This window comes from Eurosta solidaginis, chromosome 5 (assembly GCF_040869045.1).
Source record: "Eurosta solidaginis isolate ZX-2024a chromosome 5, ASM4086904v1, whole genome shotgun sequence".
NCBI classification, from domain to species: domain Eukaryota; kingdom Metazoa; phylum Arthropoda; class Insecta; order Diptera; family Tephritidae; genus Eurosta; species Eurosta solidaginis.
The window spans coordinates 4,844,075-4,867,466 of NC_090323.1; the positions used below are offsets into that span (position 1 = coordinate 4,844,075).

The window sequence follows — 23,392 nt, forward strand, 5'->3', positions numbered from 1 at the left end:
AGATTTATTTAGTTTCAAGCGAAGGCTTGCTATATTCATATCCAAACATGGCGGAAAGGTCTTATGACCTCATAATTATCCCAGTTGGTCCACAGAAAGTTCGTTACCATTTCGGGACATCCAATCAGCAAACGAGTTTCCTTCAATATTGTTGCCTCCATCAGACTCAGCGATTAGAGCCCAACCTCACTGTACTTAATATCCTAAGCAGGCTATCCTTGGCACCCTCCTAGCGCCAGACTTTTATACCAGCTGGATAACTGTGTTGTACATATCATGGCTTATATACGGTGTTAGTCGACATTTCTTTCGGAATTTACTTTTGCAGGTATAATAAGCTACCTCAGCATTTCTTTCGTAGCGTGATTTGTAGTCGAGAATTATGCTAATATATCCAGTTCTTGTGAAACTCACCCTCCGCCTGGCTTGCACCGTCCGTCACGAAAAGTAGCATAAAGACGTTCAGTATCATTAAGTCATCAATATGCGACTACCCTCGTTTTTGTTTATCTAAACATTTCCAAAGCTTCGCGAAATACTGAATTTCAGTACCCAGTATGCTTCGAGCTGGGTACCGAATCTCCTGGTACTATTTATATGCATCCATATCCACAAGCACATATTCTCCTACATCCATTGTTAAAATATAGCATAGATTCACTCATTCATAAACAAATAAAAGCGATAGAATGACCGGAAGCATAGTGACTGGGCCAACAAAATGTGTAGAAGTAATACACCAGCAATATACAGACCATATACATATATACGTTGAAACATATGTACATTCATATACATAAATGCATATTTATTACAACGCTATAAAATTGCAAAAATTCTGTATCAAAAAAATATTTCATGATATACATTCGGGTGGGTCGATTTGTATGGGAAAGTTAACCGATATCGCGCCATCGATTTTTCGATAGGATTTGGGTTCAGGAAAAAAGGTTCCAATACGCACACCCAAAAAAATTATTTTCGAGCCTGCGAAATTTCATTTTTTTTTTACTTATTTTCTACTTTGGTTTTTAAGGTTTTTTTCATGACCTACTAAAAAATTTTCATTTTACTGAAAATGTTCATGTACACTAGGATCGATTTATTATTTTTTGCGTAGTTGAACTTTTTTTCCTGAGCCCAAATCCTATCGAAAAATCGATGGCGCGATATCGGTTAATAAATCGGCACACCCTTATATACATACATAACTAAAACTTTATATGGTTGCGAGGTAGGCAGGCAGGCAAGCGTTATAGTGTAAATATGACAATTGTAACCAAAATAAAATAAATAACAACAACAAGCCGGCAGCTATACGCAAAGGCAATGCAGACTTACAAGTGCAACGCACACCCGCACACACATGTGCATAAACACAGTCGGAGGCAAGTTATTACTTCTGTAATACTTCATTTCACACCTCTTGCATATCTACACGTTATGTTGCCTTTGGCGTTGTATTTCATATACAAAAGCGAGTTGAGAAGTGAGCTCTTTAGCTTATTCAGCAAACTTCTAAAGTTTGTTTTCACATTTTATTATACTCAGCGTGCTTTGCACTTATGTTCCTGGGCGTTCATCTCAGACCGCTATTTAAAATGAACGATATCGGACTATAACCCCGCCCACTTTTTCGATATCGTGAATTTTGAACAACCGAGAAAGTGCGATAATCCGGATAAGACGGATAAAGCGATGAAACTTGGTAGGTGGGCGCAGAATACAAAATTAGTACAATTTTGGACAATGGGCGTGGCACCGCCCACTTTTAAAAGAAGGTAATTTAGAAGTTTTGCAAGCTGTAATTTGACAGTCGTTGAAGATATCATTATGAAATTTGGCAGGAACGTTACTCCTATTACTATATATGCGCTAAATAAAAATTAGCAAAATCGGATGAAAAACAAGCCCACTTTAAAAAAAAAAAATTTTTAAGTCAAATTTTAACTAAAAAATGAATATCTTTACAGTATATACATAAGTAAATAAGGTCAACATTCAACTCCAGTAATGACATGGTGCAACGAAATACAAAAATAAAAGAAAATTTAAAAATGGGCGTGGCTCCGCCCTTTTTCATTTAATTTGTCTAGAAAACTTTTAACGCCATAAGTCGAACAAAAATTTACCAATCCTTGTAAAATTTGGTAGGGACATAGATTCTATGACGATAACTGTTTTCTGTGAAAATGGGTGAAATCGGTTGAAGCCACGCCCAGTTTTTATACACAGTCGACCGTCTGTCCTTCCGCTCGGCCTTTAACACGATAACTTGAGCAAAAATCGATATATCTTTACTAAACTTAGTTCACGTACTTATCTGAACTCACTTTATCTTGGTATAAAAAGTGGCCGAAATCCAACTTTTAGATATCGAAAATTACGAAAAATTAAAAAAATGCCATAATTCTGTACCAAATACGAAAAAAGTGATGAAACATTGTAATTGGTTTGGTTTATTGACCCAGAATATAACTTTAGAGAAAACTTTGTAAAATGGGTTTGACATCTACCCTTGGGATCTTGGCAGGAATACTGTTCGTGGTATTAAATATATAAATAAATTAGCGGTACCCGACAGATGATGTTCTGGGTCACCCTGATCCACATTTTGGTCGATATCTTGAAAACGCCTCCACGTATGCTACTAAGGACCACTGCATTCTAAATCCCTCATTAATACCTTCCATTTGAAACCCATGTCATACAAACACATTCCAGGGTTACCCTATGTTCATTTTCCTACATGGCGATTTTCCCTTATTTTGTCTCCAAAGCTCCCAGCTGATTATGTAATGTTCGGTTACACCCGAACTTAGCCTTCCTTACTTGTTTGTAATATATTTTGCTACACATTTTTTCACTTGAAAAAAAAAACGGGCTTCATTGATCCTTTTTTGCATTTTCCTTCATACGTTTTATTCGTTAAAAATAAAAATTAAAACAATAAATAATGACGGCCCTCGAGGGTCGGCACTTTCACTAAAGGATAAAGTACATGTTTCTAATTTTTAGCGTTTTTGTCTGGCCTTCTATTATGCTTTGTTAGATTAGCAATTTGCACAGTAATAAAGAATTAAAAAGCTGCTTCGTGAAATTTAAAATTTATTATGAATGCTACGTGTTTTCTTACTTCGTCTGCTCCTTCGTACCAACCCATAAACTTTTTCCTAGGGACTTACCAAAATAATGCATATTTGTTCATTATTTCAAAGCGTTAATCGTATAGCTTTTATTTATAATGCTGTAAGCTAACAAATATTTCAGCGTGAAAAATTGTGACGATCTTCTCACGAATCCGCCTCATCTATATCCATTTTGAAACCTTTCCCTAGTCCTCAGCAAATTCGGTATCTTAAATATTTCCATCAATTGTCCCTGAAACCAGCTGCGGTACCTTCGACAATTTGCTATTTATAAATTTTGGCTCTAATGCATTCAGGGCCGGGCTATTAACAAAGATAGTCCCATTAGTTCTAAAACTGTATTATCCTGGACCAGTCCATCTGCTTATTCTATGACACAGACTTACCTGGAATACACTGCAAGGGTCAGGAAGCCCATGGAACTCTCATACGCATAGATCGCTTGAGCACAGTCTCACCTGAGTCCTTAATTTCATTTTCGAGTCAACCTGTAATGTTACTTCCACTGTCTAAGCCTGCTTCCTATTTCTTACTTGAAGCAAACTTTACATATATACGCTTGACCTCTTATGAAAAGCATTTTTATTTAAATTACAACTTTTGATGGAAATTTTGAGCTTGTAAAAACCAAGTGCTGAGATCAAAGTATCACCAACCTCTGATGGGTATCACCTTTGCTGATTGGCACACAATGGAATTAATGAAAATTTCGAAGATTTCCAAAAAAGAGTGATCTATAATTATTAGACTCACATCGAAGCAAAGAAATATGTAGATATATATGTATATGTCGCAGTCTTATCTGGCCTTAAAAAGTCACTTAAGCAGCGCTGCTCAAATCTTTAAGTCCCAAAAACTGAAGCAAACGACTGCATACTTCTATAACAATAATTATAAGCTGTCAGTACCACCTGAACATTTTTTTTTATTATTTGGCATACATAATTTGAGTTATGCATACAAACATATGTATAGGTGAAGCTCACCCATTCAGCATTTAGGTGATTCAATTTTGAATTTCCCTACATATCAATACAATTTGATTACTCTTTCTGACTAAATTAGGAGTTATCATACAATTGAACAAAAGAAATAATCAAATATGAATACTTTTGATGATGAAAAACTAAAAAGCATTTTTCGATCACTTTTTGGAATCATTTTTGAAGTCCTTTAATGACTAAATTTTAATATTTCATAAAAACCAACAAAAAGAATAATCAAATACGCTTATATTTGATGATCAAAAACTGAATATAGTTTTTCAATCACATTTTGGAATTATATTTGAATCAAATGTGTTTACTTTAGGTGATCAAAAATGTATAATCATTTTTCATTCAGCTTTCTGAATCTTTTATGAATATATTTGTTTACTGAATAATGAATTTTATACTTGTTGAAATTTTACTTTTCATTAAAAATTTTATTTTTTTCACATACACATATTTTTTCAATCATGAAGATAAGAAATAATATATAAAAATTTTATTATTTATGCATAAGATATTCTTCAAGACAAAAATAATGTAATGCTGCTCGTTAACGGAGATTCCCCAAACAATTTCTCCCCTTCAACTTCCCAGATAATGGGTGAAGTGAAACTATCTTGACGTACCTGGATACGGCTTCAACATCCCGTATCGTATCCGTATTTTAAGATGCAGACGATAATGCTGCTGTTGGATGTTGTAGTCGCAGGTGTATATCGGTCAAGTTTATTCGCGAGTTAGCTGTGGTTCGAATAGCTCACTTTCGCATGCTTTCCCCTTATGAAATAAGATTATTATGTAGTATCATATTTTGAATGAGATATTAAGAATAAATGTATTATAATGGCATTCAAAAATGATTCAAAAATCTCAACCAAAACGATTGAAATATATTCACGATTATGATCAGAAAATGACTGTGAAAAGTAGTCAAATATTACTCTAAAACTATTAAAGCTCAATTTTACTATGATATCAAATATGAATAAAAAGCGTTTCGAAATAGGAATCATAAATGATTATTCAGGAATAATCACATTTATGGTACATTTTTCTCCCGACGATACGTAAATTTTCGAACAGAAAATGCTTTTAAATTTGAACGTTTTTATTCATCTTGGGGTATGATATTTAAATATTTTTTGATCAAAATTTTCAAAAAATGCTGGCTGGGCATCTTAGAGTGTTAATAATCTTTTTAAGCAAAAGTTTTTAATGTACAATATCTTTCTCTTCCTTTCATAGATTCCTGCACTGCGTCAGCGAGCATATGAAAGAGCTGAAACCATTCGGCGATGTACCCGATAAGCTGGCCGTACAAATTAAACGCTCCTTTGTGGCGACGCGCACCTACTGGCAATCGCTACACACAGCTGCTGAAGTATCGAAAAAGATTGTGAATGTAAGTAAAAAAAAAAATATGATAATTTTCTGAATAAGATTTCAAAGTTGAATTCGATCTCAAAAAAAAAAAATTTACACTAAACATTTTAAGTTCTAAAAACTGGCTTTAATCAATTTTCATGACATACTCTAATCCATCTTTTAGATTCACATCAATGCTGACTGCACAGCTGCTCTAACCAAAATGCAACACTGCGGCGCTTGCAAAGGCTATGCGGAAAAGCCCTGCACAAATTATTGCGTTAATGTAATCAAAGGTTGTCTGCATTATGTAAATGAGTTCGATACCGAATGGGAAAATTTCGCATTGGCAATGGATAAAGTAGCGGAACGTTTGTTGGGTTCGTTCAACATCGTTATGGTTGTGGAGCCTATAAATATCAAGATTTCTGAAGCGATTATGAATTTTCAGGTGAGTTGACAATATCTTTTTTTATGAGTTCAATCAAACTGTGGGTAATAAAAGAAGAACTGGTGTAGACAAAAACCACTGTAAGCGTTATGATCAAACATACTAAGAAGAAACTATGCCGTATACGTACTTCATAGTATAGATACGCTTGCTCTCTTCTGTGTCTTTTCTCACGTTTCCGTTCTGGTGGTAAATAAATAGCTACGATGTTATAGAAGAACCTATAAGTGTGTCGTGGTTTTTTTACATCTCGATTGCAAAAGATTACAGCTAAGGCTGTGTAAATCAAATTTGTGCAAAATTAACATTGAAATTAACACTACGGACTCATTCAGTTTATGCGTAGGCGGCCTCCGGCCGCGCTTATAAAAAGTTACCCTGAGTGGATCCAACACCGGTTTGAAGACCAAAACTATATCCGCACAAAACACTTATGTTCACAATTTTTTTTGTGGGTACAACAACATTTCAACAACCATATGAAAATCGCCAACTTCAACTGCAAATATCTCCGGACAGAGACAAAATTTTTCTTTTTTCGGATTATTGTTCTCGAGATTAATACGCGTCTTTTGACACCTCCCTCGATATTTTTTGACGCGTATTAACAGTCGACCCCTCAACTAGACTTTTACCTTGATTTCTTTATTTTTTTGGTGCTGGCTCATTTGCAAAATTTAGCTGAAACGATTTTTTTTTCATTCTCAATTTTATTCATAATTTATTTATTGGTATTTCGTTTTTTGCTTATTTACTAATTAAAATTCCGCTCAAGCGCTTTTCAAGTTTGTTAAATTTATTGCAAAACCCGTATGTTTACACTTTTGTGTCAGCTGCTGTTACCGCCATTCTCCACCCAAAACAGACCACTTTAAATTGATTGCTTCCAGCAGGCAAAGCAAATCAGTAGAAATATTCATAAGATTCGTTAATTGTTTTACGCCATTGTTTACTTTTATTGTGATTTTGGATAAAATGTGTTTTTGTTTAATTCGTTTATTTTTTTCGTGCTGTTTATACAATTTTTTCTTTCAAATTATTTGCTGTAATTAAATTTATATTCCATTGCTGCCAGTTGGCTTTTTAATTTATGACCCCCGCGGTGCTTTTGTTTAATTCAGAAACATTTGTTTCTTGTTTATATACTTTTGTCAATTTGTATTTTACTTTATTTTAACTACTATTTGAAGTCATTGGATTATTTTTTATAACTCGTCAATGATGTGTGAAAAATATACAAAAAATGACAAAACCCACATATTAAAATTTTAAATTACAAATGCAAAATTTCATTCCCATTGTGGATATGACAAATTTTATATCTAAAGGATAAACGTCAAAATAAATAAACACACTTGCTCATTTGATATTTGGTTACTATCGTCACTTCATCCTTCGTTTCTTTCCCCCACTCGCTCAAGAATTTTGTTCAGCCTAATATAAAGCAATACGTAGCCTGTTCCGGATGAATTGTACTTCGAATCTTTATTTTAGTTTTATGATATAAATTGTAAACAAATACTGCGAAATTTCTCCGTAACTCAAATGAAAAGAAATTTTATTCGAAATCCAAATACTTTTATACAGGGGGTGTCATGGAATATAATTGTTGTCGGAATCGGATTTAAAAACGACAAAAAAATTACTTTGGTGTCATCAAATCCAATGTTATCGGTTTAATGTTCGAATTGGAATTAGTGTCACAGAATCCAATAATATCGATTTTACTATCGGAAACAATCAAATCAGTTAAATGCTGTTGGATTTAATTTTTTCATAGTTATGTATCTCTTGCAGTTGAGTATTTTCTAAAAGTTGTGTATCTCTTGCAGTTGAGTATTTTCTAAAAATGTAAGTAAATAAAGTTTTTTTTTATAAAAATAAATTTAAATTTACATATGCATATTATTATTTAGAAGAAAGCATAAAACTTCAACCCAAACAGCATTTTCACTGAATTTATGAATAAACATCCAGATATTGCGAAGAGATTCACGAATCACATCATCTAAAATCGGTGACACAGTGCTTCTTCTTACACTCATGCTAGAATCCTTGCCAACTGATCTTTGATAGGGTTCTTCAGCTAAAAATCGCAACTTAGCTGCTAGTTGCAGCACTGGCAGAACTTTCGAGTGAGTTAAGCGTCTTTCAATGGTGTCCAATACCATTCGGAGAGAATCTTTGTTTATGTGATTGTATGCAATGTAACTGCAAATACACTATAAATATTTAGAAACCCACATTAAGAAATATTTTTAATTACGCTGTCTCTGGCAACTCAAATGGATTGCTGCGATCTCTCAAAATTTTCCTTTTAACCTTCTCGCAACTTTCTTCTTCCAATAACATAAATGCTACAACTGCTGATGCCATTTTGATGTCAATAAATTTGTTTATTTCTGTTTAGATGCACAAAGCAATTAAAAAAATAAAAAAATAAATGTAAGGCGCGATAACCTCCGAAGAGATCTAAGGCCGAGCTTCTCTTCCAATTTGCGTCGTGCCCCTCTTGATTTTCCCTACAAATTGGCCGGACGGGACCTACATGTTTTATGCCGACTCCGAACGGCATCTGCAAGGCAGATGAGTTTTCACTGAGAGCTTTTCATGGCAGAAATACACCGGGAGCGCTTGCCAGACACTGCCGAGGGCGACCCCGCATAGAAAAATTGTCTTCTAATTGAAAAACCTTATTTCTAAAATTTTGATGTTGCTTTGCCCGGGGTTTGAACCCAGGGCATATGGTGTGGTAGGCGGAACACGCTACTATCACACCACGGTGGCCGCCGAACACACAAAACAGTTATTTTATAAAATTTTGCCAAAAAGATTAACATCAAAATTGCCGGTGCACCGATAACACTGCAAGACAGCTGATTCGAACATTGCTTTTATTTACATTCGAAAAGAGGAAAACCAATACGGTTTTATGACACCAATTTAAATCAATATTGGTTTGTAATTCCGACAAAACGCAAAACCGAATTGGATTCCATGACAGCCCTGATAGTTTTATTTCAAATCCCCGAAAATTTTGCAGGGTTTCGAGCTACAAAAGACTCTGAATTCTTCAGCTATTTTGAAGCCTTTGGATTTTTATTCGCTGCAATATCGTCATAAATCTTTCTCTCGAACACTCCAAGAGCCAGCCACCTCATCTTTTCTCCGAGCAATAAATCAGGACAGGTATTACGATCGACTTGTAGAGCGTTACTTTTGTTCGTCCAGAGCAGATTTTACTTTTCAATTGCCTCTTCAGTCCAAAGTAGCATTTTTTTGGTAAGAGTCATTCTCCGTTCGATTTCTTAGCTGGCATTATTTTTGCTGATTCCAAGAAATCCTTCACAGTCTCGGATATAAGTCCATTATCCTACAATAGTGTAACCAATTTTGGAAAATTCCTCTTTATTTTTGCAGCTCCTGTTATCGTTAGAATCTCTGAACTGTAGAATAATTAACTCAAATATCTATATATATAAAAAGAAGTGTACATTTTGATTGTCACTCCATAACTCGAGAACGGCTCGACAGATTGCCATGAAATTTTTAGGAAAGATACAGGAGGGAGAGGTGATGGTTAGTTGATTTTGAAATCCCAAATCGGTTTAGCCATATATATATACAAATCAAACTCTGTGTGTGTGTGCGTTCGCTATGGAAACGTATTTCCCACACATCAATCATCACCAAACTTCGGTTACGGGTTCCCTCAATCAACGGGAAGGTTTTAGGCTAAAAATAATTTCGATATATAAAAGGGGCGTGGCGCCTCCCATACAAATGGCATCTTTGGTACTGCATACCTTTGAAGGTATACATGCCAGAACATTGAAATTCAATGAGGAGTTATATGAGGTCAATCCCTAACACCACCAAGAAAATGCGGAATTTGGAGAAAGGGGGCGTGGCACCTCCCATACAAATGGAATCTTTAGTAATGTATAACTTTGAAGGTATACATGCCAGAACATTGAAATTCAGTAAGGAGTTATATGAGGTCAATCCCTAACACCACCAAGAAAAGGCGGAATTGGGAAAAAGGGGGCGTGGAATCTCCCATTCAAATGGAATCTTTGGTACTGCATAACTTTGAAGGTATACATGCCAGAACATTGAAATTCAGTAAGGAGTTATTTGAGGTCAATCCTTAACACCACCAAGAAAACATGGAATTGGGAAAAGGGGGGCGTGGTACCTCCCATACAAATGGAATATATTATACTGCATATATCTGGATGTCGTAATGGTAGGATAATTAAAAGTGGTAAGGAGCTATGTGACGTTAAGTCCTAAAACCTCCAGTAAAATGTGGAATGGGGAAAAACTATGGCTGCCGTACAAACTTAAGTTATTTTAACACCTAAAGTTTGACTGCATTGTTGAGTTTAGCTGTTATGCCTTTTGGACGTTTAGTAATCTCCCGCTGCTAAAAAAATTGTTTAGGTTCAGTCTATCTACATCTTCTATAAAAATCAAATTCTGTGTGTGTGTTCCCTATGAAAACGTGTTTGCTATACTTCGATCATCACAAAATTTTGCCTGGTGTTCCTTCGATCAAGACGAAAGTTTTTCATATTTCAGAATTAAGAATTTTAAATTTAAATGTTTTTGTTTTTTGGCTATGCGAAATAACTACAAAAATGATCATGTTAAAAAATCAATGATCGCTTTCAAAATCAATTTCCTGGTGAAGTGACGAAATATAAATCGATCGACACAGTTACAGATGAAGATTAAATTGTGAATTATCCAAATGAATTTCTATACTCCTTAGAACCAAAAGGAATGCTTGCGCATATATCAACTTTGAAAATTGGCTCACCAGTCATGCTTCTTCGGAGTGTAATCAAAGCAACAATCATCAGCGGTAAAAGCAATACAATAATATAAAATAAGATACAATTAGTTACAAGAATAAAATGTTTCAACAGAAAATTGCACCAAATGTGCGTACAAAATTCAATTCAATTTACAGAACAATAAATTAAATTATCAACAAACAAAACAGAAAAAATAACGCAACATCCATTCGATCTCGGGCGTTACAACGTGCGCCTGGTAAAGCTAGTTCAGTATAAAATTTTCTTTATTTACACTACTTTAGAAGTAGTACTTCACAATTTGATTACTCGCCTACTTCAATTATAGCCTTTTAAACAAATTGATTGATTATTCTTCTGCTTGCTTTGCTTTTATACTCCCTGTTGCCTCGTTCGCATATTTCTCCAAGGGTCTAGACTTTTCATGAACAGCCTTCTCGCACATCTGCGTGTATATGGGTGAGTAATAACTTCTGCTCTTAGGTGATGATTACATGATGGGTGATTGTTTCTCTTTCTTCTTCTCTCTTACCTACTGACTACACGTGTATACGTGAAATAAGCTCTTCACTCTTAGTTCACTGTTTAGATGTATGTGTGGCTATTTTCTATGTTAAAGAAGAAAGGAAGTCGTCTTGTCTGAATTGCACCTACACAATAATAATCAAAGAAATAGGCATAATTTATTGCTAGTAAATTATATAATTTACTGCTAGTTTTATTTGATTATTGCGAATTTTGATTACAGTAAACAACATTTTTTGTAAAAACTAGAAAATTCTTGTTGAAGTTTCTCTGATTATAAATCACTACATCAAAGCAATCAGTTATGTGATTTATCTCTAAATTTAAATGCCAAATTTTATTTTTTTTATGCAATCTTAATAACTAACGGTCAGAAGGCATCGTTCGCGTTAAGTCTATGCGATGGCTGGATTATCGAAATACCTTAATACCTGTTACCATTTTTTGCACAAGGCCCAGCGTCAATCGACAGTAAAGTGCTTTGGAATGAAATTTTTCCTCACACAGATTTTGTTAGGGAATGCCGAATGACGTGGCGTATGAGTAACATTTTGAAAGGCAATGGAAAATGCAGCTTTACATAATTTGTTCGCATGACTCATAAATTCAGTTCGAGATATATGAAATCATTATAGAGTGGATAAATATCTTTATTTAGTTAACTGCATCACAAAAGTCATAAATCAACTTCTCAGCTTTAGCGTGTTATTTAATCTGTTTGCGTAATCGGTTTTTCATTCAGTACTTTTAACTGATTTAGGCACTCCTAAGCCATTGATTGCCTTTACGCATAAATATGTTTAAAGAAATTGTTTGCGATTAATTTCTAGCACGTTGATTAAGCTTACTGATATCTCTGGTTTTATAAATAAGTAATAATAATCTATCCTAGCAAATAAGTATTAATATCACCGCATTCAAAAGCTCATATTTAATAAGCACTCAGTGGCCCACTTGCAAAGATTACACACAAGTAGATAAATACTCAAACTACATATTTAAGGCATATAAACATTTGCATATACATATGTACTTATCTTAGCTTGTGGTACTATGTATAAGTTTTTTATATTTGAATTTCTGTAGGTGATAGGGTTAAACTATTTAGACGTTTCACTTTCATTGCACAACAGCAAATGCAATAAAAAACAAGTAAGGACGGGACAGCTGTGCCGAAGACTTCATACCTTTCATGAATGGGGCTGAACAATAATCTTATCCCGTTCGTAATCTCCAAATAATCGGATGTATAAGATAAGAAATATATAGTGAACAGATGTACATACCTAAACGATTTTTAAATATAAAATAAAAAATGGCAAATAACCCTCTTATCTGAACGATCGGTTGTATGGGATATATATTATATATAGCTCCGATCGAAATGATTTTTACAGGAAATAATATATATCACCAAGTTTCACGTTTTTATATTGGAAACTAAGGGAGAAATGGCCAAAAATCTTTCTATCTGAACGATCGGTTGTATGGGATATATACTATATATAGCTCCGATCAAAGTGATTTTTTTCAGAAAACCTTCTATGGTATATTAAAATATATATCACCGAGTTTCATGTTTATACTTTCCAAATTAAGGGAGAAATGGCCAAAAATCTTTCTATCTGAACGATCGGTTGTATGGGATATAACAATATATAGCTCCGATCAAAGTGATTTTTTCAGAAAACCTTCTATGATATATTAGAATATATATCACCGAGTTTCACGTTTATACTTTCTAAATCGCGGCAGGAATGACCAAAATCGTCTTATCTGAACGATCGTTTTATGGGAGATATATGTTATAGTGGTCCGATCCTACCGGATCCGACAAATGTCTAATATAATACAAAAATACATCCTTGTGCCAAATTTCATTGAGATATCTCCAAATTTAAGGGACTAGTATGCGTTCAAACAGACAGACGGACGGACAGACAGACCGACGGACAGACAGACGGACATGGCTATATCAACTCAGTTCGTCGCCCTGATCAATTCGGTATACTTAATGGTGAGTCTATCTTCTATATTTCTCAACGTTACAAACATCGGACCAAAGTTAATATACCATTTCATGTTCATGAAAGGTATAAAAAGTTGTCGGTAAAAAACTAACAAATATTAAATTATAATATCGGGCACACATGCTGACAAAGGTGTACGCATGTGATCTATATTTACACACACACAATGCTACCATTGTTGCCATTATTGAAGTCTTTTACCAAAATGATGGGTTCAAATTTTTTTCTGGGCTTGAAGCAGTGCTGGAAGTAGAAGAAAGCCGCTACATAAAGTGTGCTAAAAAAGCGTATATTTAATTACTCTTTGAACTTGTTGGCTGTTGCTGGGACTAATTTCTTAAAATCTTCTAGCATCACTACTACGAAGTACTGTAAAGCGTATCTTAAAAATTTTTCTATTCGTAAGTTTGCCTTACGAAAACTAAAACTTCTTTATTCGACCTGTAAGTCATATGTATATTCTTAGCAATTTTCGAAAACTAATACGAGCCCCCTATATGAGGCGTGAGTTTTGTAAATCGCTGCTAATGCTGTCACATAAATTTAGCAATTTTTGAAAAGTGAGCAATGCAAATGGCAATGCAAATAATTAACTATTATTTCACGCTTTTGCATATAAGACTAATTCTGGCTAAAGCGTACTTAATACCTACGCTACTGACTTATTTTGTTTTGTTGATTTTCCGCCAGGGTGGATAAATGATGTATATTGGAACGATTTTCCGTCATCGCTTGACAAATTTGGTTTTGAGACAAACCGGTTTCGGCGTTGTGCCATCATCAGTGTCGATTGACGAAAATCGACAAAATCAAATTTGACAAGGGATGACGGAAAATTGTCCCAATATACATCACCTACGCTACTCTATGGTTGTGAGATTTACCCAAACTGTGACACACTAAATATTGTTTACAACAACATTGCTAGATATGTTTATGGGTTGAAAAGACTTGATCACGTATCACATCATGCTGAAAGGTTGCTAAACATTTCTTTCGAAAATCTTTTAAAAGTTAAAACACTGTTCTTCCTCCATAAATTGACACACACGAAGGAACCTGACCTGAACCGATCAAAATCGGTGCTTCTTCTTACGCACATTAGATACCGCACGCTAACCTCTGAACGCCAATTCTTTGTTACAGTAATACGTCTTTGGAACTCCCTACCTACAAGTCTCCGACTCTTAAGTAATGCTCTGCACTTCAAAAAAGAGCTAACATCATTTTTTAACGACTCTTAAACTGGATATCAACTTGTTGTTCTTAAAATGTTCATTTCTAACTCCTTTTCCTTTCTCTTTGTCTTCTTTCTTTATTTGTTAAATACTATCTATCTATAATCAGCCAAAGGTTATCATCACTACTGTTTTCTTTAGTTTTAAGATTTATATCTAAAAATACATAAATATTTAATTATTATCTGTTAATTAATATTATAAATGTTCAATTTTATAGCTCATGCATGCTATTCATGACTAGCACACTTAAATAATTTGTCAAAATTGTTGTGCTAGGAACAAATTTTCAAATAAAATACAAAAAAAATAAAAACTTCTTTGAGACACCGTGAATATGCGGGATCTATTCATTTTAATTTCGCGACCTTTTCTGTATCATCGGAACTATTTCAGGACAATTTCGAGACTGACCTTGGATTATTTTCGGAATCGTGACAAGACTCTTTCGGAATTATTATCGAACTATATACATATGTATCATTTCGGAACCTATGCGGATAATTTTTGAATTGATTTGCTAAATTTTTCACTTGTTTTGGGGATTGTTTTCGGAAGCTGTGTCGGGACTATGTGCAAGTCATTTCGGTATTATTTTGGAGATTGTTATGCTATTTTGGTATTGTTTAGTGAATATTTCAGAATTACTTCGAAATAGTTTTATTGGCAATTTCGGAGTTTTTTTCTTTCTTAATTTTCTATTTAATGGCAGCCCTTAAAAAAACTCACACAACAGCTATTTAACCACTTTTGCGGTTAACTATGCCACAATCGACTCATAAATATGTAACACATATTCTTACACTAATGAAATACGAGTTAGCGTGAGATAACGCAAAACGGCGTCGCAATAGGTGCAGGTTGCAATGCAGATGCATGGATCGGGCCGATAACGATTAGATACGAGAACACTTGTATGTTGTTATGTAGATAGTGTTGTAAGAATATACAAACATTGAGTAGTCGCTCATATTTACTAAGTTCTTGACTTGATGTGGGTCTCTTTATCACATACATTTGAAGTTGATTTGTAGCCCAGTTAGAAAATTAGTACGGCTTTAAGCGATTAGAGTGGTCTTACAAGTGGTAATTGGAGTCCTCGCTGATTGCACGTGCTATGGCAAGCGTTCCAAATTTGGCACAAAGTTAAAAACAAGTTCAAGTTCATTAGCTGAAAAAATCTCTTTGGCGCGGAATAGAGGTATTCGCTACTGGGACATGCCCAACAGCTTTGTATGTACTTCTGTAACTGCTCTGTAATTAATCATATTTTTCCATTTCGTTATCATTTTCCATTAGTGGATCAACCAAAGCCCTTTAATTGCTAATTCATTAGTTTTCACATATAAGTAGATCTTACTGGAAGTGGGTGAATTGTGGTTTAGGTCGAATTGTACACAAATATGAATCTATGATTTAACACACGACACATCTTTTTCTCACATTACCATTTCATATATGTACATATGTATATCTTGTTCATTCGTATGAAATATCTGCGCTTTAACCAGGACGCGGTTGTGATTTTGTAGTTACATCGAATATTTGTGCAACATTTGGTTGCTACTTTTGTAAATGCACTGAAAATTAAATCAAAAAATATTAATAATAATAGATATGTATGTATGTATGTGTTAACGAGTGAGGGTATACAAGATTTTGCGATTTATGTATTTGGCAGGCTTTAGTAACTCGAATGACTTTTTCGCTCCCTATAACCTCTCACTCAAGCATATTTCTAAGGGCAGACATATCTTATCCTAAAGACTAGACTCGACTTGACTTGACTCGACATGACTTGACTTATGTATATTACAACATTACACTTTCACTTACATTCTATATTACCCCATGTTTCTTTTGCTTTGTGGTTTTTCTTAATTGATCTTCATTATTGTCTTTTCCAATTTCAGGAATCCGGTCAATCAATCACTTCGCGCGTATTCGAAGGCTGCGGTCGCCCTACACTGGGTCGCAGACGTCGTTCCGTTAGCCCAAAATTCACGCAATCCGCTACTAATCACCTGAAACAACGGACTTTATCCTCGGTAAGCCTGAGCAGCTCTGATTCAAAAGTGATACGTAAACGCGCCACTTTGGAAGTACCAGTTGAACAAATCGAATCCGACATATTGGATATCGACGCTGACGTGGATGAGACCATTGTATTGCGTGAGCGTCGTGCCGCCGAACCAGGTTCTGAAGAAGAGCGCACAATTGGCGATAAATCGAATGCAGGTAGCGCTAACAACGGTAGCAGTGGTGGTGGTGATGGTGGTGGCAATGGCGGACGACGCAATCAACAGCGCCGTAAGCAACAACAAAATCGCAAGAATGACGATGACTACAATGGGCGTGATCCAAATTTGGATAAATTAGTGCGTGAAATCAGACAAAAGGTGAGAGAGTCGAAGAAATTTTGGTCCAATTTGCCACATCAAATTTGTAGTAATGATGAGATCTCGACATCCTCAGATGTGGATGGCATGTGTTGGAATGGACACACAATTGATAGGTGAGTTTCACGCACTCAATTTTATGTATAAAAAAAACTAACTTTTTGTTGCTTTTCTTTTATTTGCTGCGCAGATATATGCACCCAGTGACAACAGAACAAAGTCGTAACCCCGAGTTCCCCGGCAATCCATCGTCCACGCGTCAAACATCACAAGTTGCCACACAACTTTTCTATTTGAAAAATGTTATCAATCATTTGCGCAATGCCTACAACGGACAAGACGTGGACTGGAGTGATCACGGTATGCTATATTATGATATTCCTTTAGCAGAAGTCATTAATGAGCCAACATTTTTATCTTTTTTCTTCATACAGAGGATGCCTTTGATGGCAGCGGTTCTGGCGCAGGCAGTGATGATGAAGATGATGATGAGGGCTCTGGCTTAAGTGGTCCTTACACGCCACCTCACATCAAACCCACCGATCGTACTTTGCCAGCGAATAATATTGACGATGAAGACAACGAGGATGTCGAAGAACGCCGCATTACAGATACCGGTCACACATCACGTCCTAAATATACAGGCGGTGCTGGTACGAGTAGTGGTGGTACTTCAACTGCTGGTGATACAAACTCTATAGAAGAGGATGCAGATGATGAAGGTGATAATGATTTGGATGAAGAGTTGAGCAGTGGTGCGAACGCGAAGTCTATGCCTAAAATGACTTTACGCCGTGCACTATTGATGTATCTGTTGCCACTTTATATGGCGTGGTTCGGTGGCATGGTTGCTGATTTGCTGTGATTTGTTCTTGTTGCTGGTGATTTTTTAAGTCAAATGGAAGATATTGCGATGGGCCGAATTTCCAATTTCGTTTGTTATGTGGTTGAAGAGTAAAGACGCTTAGATATACACGAGACTTATGATGTAGAACAGTTTTCGCTACATGATTTTAAGCGTCTAGCACCTGTGACAGCCATAGTGATAAAAAAATAATGGCGTAAAGTGTGAGTGACGTAAAGTAGGAGATTGCACTTCTCAACCTAATAATTCGTTTTTAGCAAACTTTTGTGCAACCCAGCACTTTAAACTTGTCTAACAATTATGCGTGAATTTTGTGCATCATTTTCTGTCATCAAAAATGGTTCTCCAGAATTCTAATTTTCTCACTAAAGTTTATATCCAGCAACATTAACTGCGCCTGAAAGTATGCAAGTTTAGTCTCTTACGCCCCATACTGTCGGAAGTGAACAGCCGATCCCGTCTGTTTGTCACATGGCAGGTTAAGTGTTAAGATATTTTGGAATACGGTGCAGAAGTGTGGAATATGTACAAATTCCTCAAGGTAGGATGACCAGAATGGGTTATGATATACCCGTCCACCAGTATATGCACAATAAAAAGTGGCAACTGATTAAATGGCGAGCTAAATCTATTAATATTAACAGTACCTTCATGACTCTAACCAACTTATAACCGCAGTCTCCTTTCGCCTTTGCAGGCAAGGCCTAAAAAAATTTCAGTGGGCAAAGTTACAGAGCATTACTTTAATAAATGCCAAAAGATATATCCGGATGATGTAAAGAATTTGGAGAGGAAGCTAACAGACAAGAAACAACCTTTTGACTCAAAAAGGCCTTCCCGAACAAAAAAGTGGCCGGAAGTCGAACGATGAGACCGATTATCCTAGAGTTAATCAAAGACATAGTCGGTCAATTTCTTTGTTAGCTTCTTTCAAATATACACCGTATTAAGATTCTTATCATCAGGGCAAGACTATATTACTCTAGCATATTTTCGATATGGTTTAGTTGTCACTGTGCTTTTTTACTCGCCCATTTCCCTCTACATTGTATCCTACTATACCGGAGTGTACCGGATTTGTATCCGGCAAAGGACCATCACATCGATAACACTCCCCAAAGCCTTCGGGGAGCAACCTTATCGCTACAACAACAACGGTCTTATATCTATGTAATTCGAAACATGTTCGAAATGGTATTGTTGACTCGGAGATTATGTGGACTGCCAAGTGTAGTTACTGGTGAATACTCAACTTTAAAAACATTCCGAGTTTCCTGGTCTCCAATTTTTTTTTATAAAGCTCTTTCAAAACCGAAGAATCTTTATAATGTCATCCCTGGTAAATAAGAAACTGGTAAGCATTTTGAGGAGATACGACACCTGAGAACCCAGCCGTATGAAGCGAAAAAACACAAGCAGGTCCTTGTGAACTCCACAAACAGGCGTCGGACCTTTATGCCGGGAATTGCCCGGTGAATCCAGTACTCAAAGAAAAGTATCCAAAACTCGCGGAAGAGGAACGCATACTCCCCAGGGAAACGCGTGTAACTCTTGCTCAACTTCGTTCTGAATACTGTACAGGTTAACCTCCTACCTATCCAGAATCAACCTCGACATACAAAATGTATGCCCCGCTTGCAATGTGTCTCCACATGACACCAACCATCTCTTTAATTGTAATGTGGAACCAACGCCTCTAACTCCCCTTTCATTATGGTCCACCCCTGTTGAAACAGCAAATTTCATTGGACTCCCGTTAGAGGATATTGATGAATATTTGTGATCGGTCGCGGCTGTTAGGTGGGGCGAAGCACTGCTACAACAACAACAACAACAAAGAAACTGGTATAAGCCTTTATCGCCTTGAAAATAGAAATTGTCCACCAATGTCGATATATTTCACCTGGAAATAGCTGAACATTGCATACTTTTGAGCGCACTGCATTTTAGGAGAAATTATAATTTCGGATAAAATTTAAACTGTATCGGATAAAGTCTTTGTCAATCTTTCTTAAACACTGCTAGACATTATAAGTCTACTTTTAGGCGCATATTTATAAAAATTTTGTATCATATTTAGCTTTTTTTGTTTTCTAATTTATGCACAACAAAATATGCAAGAACAAATGTATTTAAGATAAGTAAGTTAAAAAAATTATCGAAATTGAACTTTAAGCAAAGCGAATCATTTATATACGTAAACAAGAAAACAGTTATAAAAAGTTTTAAGGAAAAAAATAAAGTTAATATACAATCAATACATACTTACATATGTACAAAAAACTAATACATATGTATGTATGTATATAAAAAATAAGTATAAATTAATATAATGTGCGAATGCGTAGATATGTTTTGTATAACTTATATGTATGTGAATATGAACTAGATGTGTATGTGTATGCGTGACCCTTACTGAATGTGTGATAACGTACATTTGTAAGCATTTTTTTACAAAACTAATTTTTTATTGTTTTTATATGTAACTTTAATTATTTAAAAAAATAGGAGCATTTAAATGCATATTTCTGTATTATATTTGTACTATTTACTACTTTTATTTAATAAAAACGTGAAACAAAATATTTTTCGTATGTTTAGGGAGTTCAGTAGCATTTTAGGCGCAAAAATTCTGTATTTAATAATAAGTAATTATTGTTTTTTATATAAACAAAATATTTTCTAATAAACCAATAACTAATGAATAAAATATATGCCATATATTTTTTTTGTTAGTTTTTCAAATTGTGAACAAATGTGTGAATAAAACTAATAAATATTTATAAAAACTTAATTTAATAAGCTAATCATTACGGCACTTTAGGGAAGTATTAGAATACCTAAATTATAATAATAACCGAAACAAATACGTATTTGCAGTTAAACTAAATAAAATATGATATACATATTGAAATACTACCAACAGCATTTATTTATTTAAATTTAGTATTTTTATTTGTGAAATTATTGTTTAAGGAACGCAAAACTCAGACATCGCAATCTCCAGCTGCACCAAAAATATATAACTTTTTTCAAAATCTGATAAAAAAAATATAAATATAACAAGTAAGGGTGTCTAAGTTCGGCTATATTGGAACATTATATACTCAGCGTGAGCTTAAATTGTATAGTTCGTTTCAGATAAATTACTTATCTACATAACAAATGGCAGCGGCCATTTAAAAAACAAGGCTCCAAATTCTCTTGCAATAAAACTTCGTAAGTGAAATATCATTGCTATACACCTATTTTTCGCTAGGATATAGCTTATTATTCTAGTCTATTACCCTTTTAAATATCTTTTAAATAAAAGTGGCCGTGGTCTTTAACCGATCCCGTCCATTTTGTACTACAAATATTTCCTGCTACAAGGAAAATATGTGTACTCAATCTTATTTCGCTCCAGCAATTTTTCTTCGAGTTATGGCTCTCGAAACATAGAAAATTGTTTATTATAAAAGTGTCGATGCCACTCCCATTTTAAAAAATTTGAATTTTTTCATATTTTTTGTTATATATCCACTTGGGAAATGAAATACCATGATATAAAGCTCTTTTTTTGCAAAGATATAGCTTATTTTATTCGTCCCCGATCCCTTCAAAAATATTTTATATAAGAGTGGGCGTGGTTCTTAACCGATTTCGTGAATTTTTCTTCGAAGCATTTCTTATATTAAAGGCAAGCTCTCTGCCGAATTTTGTTATGATAGATTCAACGGTTTTTGATTTATGATTAATAATATTTGTAAAATTGATTTTATCACAGATGGGCGGCGCCACTCCCATTTTAAACATTTTTTTCAAATTTTTATTAAGTCTCAATATCAGTCCACACGTCAAATTTCAACATTCTAGGTGTATTATTTACTAAATTATCAGGTTCTTTGTGTTTTCCAAAATTTTATATATATAAAAAGTGGGCGTGGTTATCATCAAATTTCACTCATTTTCAATACCAATCCATTCTGGGTACAGATAAGCCCGTATACCGAATTTGGTGAAGATATCTCAATATTTGCTAAGCTATCGTGTTAACGGACGGACAGGCGGACGGACATGGCTAAATCAATTTTTTTTTCGATACTAAGGATTTTGATATATGGCAGTCTATATCTATCTCAATTTCTTTGTACCTGTACAACCCACCGTCGTGTATGCAAAGCACGCTGAGTACAATAAGGTCGTTCGCTTCTTAGCAAAATATGGGCGGACGAAAGCATGCCCGACGGTTGGAATCTAAGTGTTCTTTGCCCAGTCCACAAGAAGGGGGATACTGCAAAATGCACCAACTATCGTGGAATCAGCCTTCTTAATATCGCATATAAGGTCCTTTCAAGTGTATTGTGCGAAAGACTGAAGCCCACCGTGAACCGGCTGATTGGACCTTATCAGTGCGGCTTCAGACCTGGTAAATCTACCATCGACCAGATTTTCACAATGCGCCAAATCTTGGAAAAAAACCCGTGAAAAGAGAATCGACACACATCACCTCTTCGTCGACTTTAAAGCCGCCTTCGACAGCACGAAAAGGAGCTGCCTATATGCCGCTATGTCTGACTGTGGTTTCCCCGCAAAACTTATACGGCTGTGCAAAATGACGTTGAGCAACACCATCAGCTCAGTCAGAATTGGGAAGGACCTCTCCGAGCCGTTCGAAACTAAACGAGGTTTCAGACAGGGTGACCCCCTATCGTGCGATTTCTTTAATTTGATGCTGGAGAAAATTATACTAGCTGCAGAACTTAACCGCACTGGAACAATATACTATAAAAGCGTGCAATTACTGGCATATGCTGATGACATTGATATCATCGGCCTAAACACCCGCGCTGTTAGTTCTGCTTACTCCAAGCTGGAAAAAGAAGCGGTAAAGATGGGTTTGATGGTGACTGAGGACAAAACGAAGTACCTGCTGTCATCGAGCAAAGAGTCAGCGCATATGCGCCTTGGCAACCACGCTACTGTTGGCAGCCATAATTTCGAAATAGTAAAAGACTTCGTTTATTTTGGAACCAGCATCAACACTAGCAACAACACAAGCACTGAAATCCAGCGAAGAATCAATCTTGCCAATAAATGCTACTTTGGACTAGGTAGGCAATTGAAAAGTAAAGTCCTCTCTCGGCGAACGAAAATCGTACTCTACAAGTCACTTATCGTACCCGTCCTGCTATATGGGGCAGAAGCATGGACCATGACAACAGCAGATGAAGCGGCTTTGGGAGTGTTCGAGAGAAAAGTTCTTCGAAAGATTTATGGACCTCTACGCGTTGGCGATGGCGAGTACCGAAGAAGATTTAATGATGAGCCGTGCGAGCTATACGCAGACATCAACATAGTCCAGCGAATTAAAGCGGAGCGGCTGCGCTGGCTAGGCCATGTTATGCGAATGAAAGATGATGCTCCGGCCAAGAAAGTGTTTCTATCGGAACCCGCCTATGGAAGCAGAGGTAGAGGGCGGCCCCCACTCCGTTGGAAGGACCAGGTGGAAAACGATTTAAACTCCCTTGGTGTGACCAATTGGCGCCGTTTGGCGGAGCGAAGGAGCGACTGGC

General features: G+C 35.6%; 1 protein-coding gene across 1 annotated transcript in view; it reads left to right on the forward strand.

The window, feature by feature from the left end:
* Nucleotides 1-18,029, forward strand: part of dlp (dally-like) — a 178,428-nt gene extending 160,399 nt beyond the window's left edge. Inside the window, exons 4-8 of the mRNA XM_067791724.1 lie at nucleotides 5,387-5,543; nucleotides 5,691-5,957; nucleotides 16,487-17,088; nucleotides 17,163-17,332; nucleotides 17,407-18,029. Of these exons, the coding sequence (XP_067647825.1) occupies nucleotides 5,387-5,543; nucleotides 5,691-5,957; nucleotides 16,487-17,088; nucleotides 17,163-17,332; nucleotides 17,407-17,837 (1,627 nt within the window). The 3' untranslated portion in view covers nucleotides 17,838-18,029. The remainder of the gene's footprint in view (nucleotides 1-5,386; nucleotides 5,544-5,690; nucleotides 5,958-16,486; nucleotides 17,089-17,162; nucleotides 17,333-17,406) is intronic.
* Nucleotides 18,030-23,392: the final 5,363 nt, after the last annotated feature.